The sequence below is a fragment of the Pinus tabuliformis genome, chromosome J (genome assembly GCF_031772625.1).
Source record: "Pinus tabuliformis cultivar Carrire ecotype Pingquan chromosome J, CPIR1, whole genome shotgun sequence".
In the NCBI taxonomy this organism is placed as follows: Eukaryota; Viridiplantae; Streptophyta; class Pinopsida; order Pinales; family Pinaceae; genus Pinus; species Pinus tabuliformis.
Window position 1 is genome coordinate 434,358,466 of NC_142295.1, and position 2,890 is coordinate 434,361,355.

The 2,890-nt window shown below is 39.2% G+C and overlaps 1 protein-coding gene across 1 annotated transcript; it reads right to left on the bottom strand.

The window, feature by feature from the left end:
* Positions 1-369: 369 nt before the first annotated feature.
* On the bottom strand, positions 370-727 carry LOC149227667 (protein TPR3-like). Its single transcript, XM_089380571.1, has 2 exons — positions 597-727; positions 370-489 (listed from the first exon to the last, which is right to left on the bottom strand). The coding sequence occupies exons 1-2, from the start codon at positions 720-722 to the stop codon at positions 370-372; spliced, it is 246 nt and encodes an 81-aa protein (XP_089236697.1). The 5' UTR covers positions 723-727.
* Positions 728-2,890: the final 2,163 nt, after the last annotated feature.

Consider the following 2,890-nt stretch of genomic DNA (forward strand, 5'->3'; position numbering starts at 1 on the left):
CAACCATCTAACAAGGTCATCCAATTAGACACAGAAGGTAAGTGACATTATATCATTGTCTATGTTTAATTCAACACTGCTTACAAGTACTTACATAGCACAAGTGCTTCAACTTGGAAGCATCATATATAGCAAAGCTGGCTCTCATGCACAGCCAGCAAGTGAATTTGATCATTATGAAACTGTACTCTTGTATCCCCCACTGGTGGTGAAGATCTTCCTGGTTGTACAACTTTTGACTTTTGCTTGTCCAAGGCATCTATGCCCCAGGGACATAATTGCCAAAAGACGTGGTTGTGAGTACAGGAACATTTCTACTCCGTAAATTTATGTAAACTTTAAAGTGAACATCACGGAATCAAACTATATTTAATAATAAAACAAACGATATACCGGGGCATCAGCTCCAGAAGATACCAACACATTCAAAACACGTGAAAAAGCCAGGCCTGTAATTTTCTTTTGGTGGCCCTGGAGCTTTGCTTTTGCCTGTAAAAATTGTAGCAAGTTCAGAGCATGCCACTTAAAGGTGAGTTTTGGTAAAAGGGCACAATGAAGAAAAATGACGAGGATCGAAAGAGATTCACAGGCAGCACCTCATCAACTCGAACAATGTATATTTGAATTGATGAATCCTCCATGCCAATTGCAATGATGTTATTGTCCTGAGGGTGGAAAGCCAGAAAAGTGGCTGCAGGAGGAGGTGGCATGAAAGTTGTCATGACCTGCAATGAATCACTAATTAGCATCCCATGAAACCAGTGATTTAGATAAATTGGGAGCCTTTGAATTCTTAGCCTTAGTAAGGAACATTACACAAGAACCTTATAGAGTAACTGAACCCCATTACCCACATAATTTGAAAGTTGAAGGTGAGACATTAGAGAATAAACCCTAAGCAGACCAATGTACCAAAACTGAAATTATATGTCATCGGAAACATTAAGGTAAAAGGCTCTCTTACCTTAAATGCCATCATATTGAATAAGGAGACCTTGCCACAGGAAGCAGACATTACATAGGAATCATTCTCAGACAAAGCTATACAAGCAGCGACTTCTTTTGGATTTGTATCACCAACGTCATTATTCATAACAATCCCACTAGCTGGCTACCACATCTGTGTTGGAAGGAATACTAGTTGTAGACGGTGGAACAAAACACTAACTCTTAGCTACTCGTCAATCATTACTACATAAAATACAACTACAAATTATATATCCAAAAGTATAACAAATAAATAAATAAAACAAGCTAAAATAAAAATAAAAAATAAAAAAGCAAACAACTACTAAAGAACCCCACCTTTCCGGATGGATTCCGGTCACTCCGCGGCCATTTCCATAGCTTATGGAGAGCATTGGATGTCAGTGCTAAGACAAAAACACCGGAATTGGCGTATATCAGTTTTACCACCTACAAGAAATAGCAGACTACTTGTTTAGATCAATATCGATAGAATTTGTAGCACATAAAATTGTAAAGTATGTCAACCTTTAGTGTTTTCTGTAATAGAGGGATGATTGCATACCTTGCTCACATGCATTCTGTCAGGCAACCTGAGAGACCTACACTGACCCGAATCAGTGATCTCAGTCAATTTCCAGTTCTTGCTCGTCTGTGACTTCATCTAGAAGCCTTCGTTTAACATCTGGGGTCCGACTGTCTATCTACACTACTCTGCACACATGTTGTCTTGAGTGTCAGATAATTATTAGAATTCATTGATCATATCATCATATTTCTATAAAAGATATGCCAAAATAATGGCTAATAGAGCATGTGAAAGGGGAAAAGAACAAAATCCTATGCTATATGGAAACCTGAAAGCAACAATATCAGGACTCTTGAGTGAAAGTTTAGAAAATGATAAGATATATGTAACAAACTAGACTGAATAATGTTGGACAAACATTCTAAAGGAAACTCTTACAAACTTGATCATTGACAATGTAGGTGGAAGTTTGTCCGAAAGTTCTATAGCACTGCAAAGAGAAGAAGCAATTTACCTTTGTTGCCATTGTTTCAGGTGGCACCCTTGTTCCTCACCCAATCAAGTCACTTATTTCTCGTGTGAAGATTGAAATAGGAGACAGAGTCTACAACCAAGAAGGAAGGATAAAGTCTGGTTAGGGTTGGTTTTGGGATTGTTTTGGGGTGTGGTTATGCAGGTAAAGGTAGCGAGTAGAAGGAGACCAAGCCATGACTTTTTGGGATGAAATATGAACATGAAAACAAAAGAAAACGCTCTCTTACAGGCTGAGATGTCTAAGGTATTGCAGGTGAACGAAATTATGATTATTGGAAGAACAAGAAATCAAAGGATGTTGGAGTGGTTTGCAGGTGGGTTGGATCTACTTCTCGTTGCCCTAGTTAGGGATGAGTTATTCAGAAAATGTATCACTCAAATCCAAGGGATTTGGAGAGGAGAAGTGGATGTCTCCAAGGAGGAAAAGTGTACGATTGGTGTCCTAGATTAGGACAATATTTGGAGTAGCCAAAAGAACAGTTTTGGGAGGGCTATATTGGCTTGCTCCAAGCCCCAAGTACAATCAGTTGAGAAGGAATTTGAAGATTGTGAGAAGTGCATAAGAAGGGATGATGAGGACTGATCTTTGAAGGACAAAAGGAGCACTTTGACTAGCCAAAGTTTGATGTTGAAGGAGGACTTTTGACAGTAATAGGTAGCAGCCATACATTCCCTAGGTTTGCCTCATTGAAGTAGCACAAGTAGGCAATAGAGGGAAGAAGTCCCTAACAATTGTGTTCTTCAAGGACTAGGGAGAAACTAGTGGGAAAGAAGCCCCAAAGGAGATGAGGAGCGGCGGTGGGCAATCTAGAATTGTTCATAAACAAAGTTGTGTAAAACTCAACAGAAGACCATAGGTCT

Coding starts and splice junctions, on each gene's coding strand:
- LOC149227667 (XM_089380571.1), bottom strand. CDS start 722: ATGACAACTTTCATGCCACCTCCTCCTGCAGCCACTTTTCTGGCTTTC. Junction 490..596: donor ACATTGTTCGAGTTGATGAG/GTGCTGCCTGTG, acceptor CAATTTTTACAG/GCAAAAGCAAAGCTCCAGGG.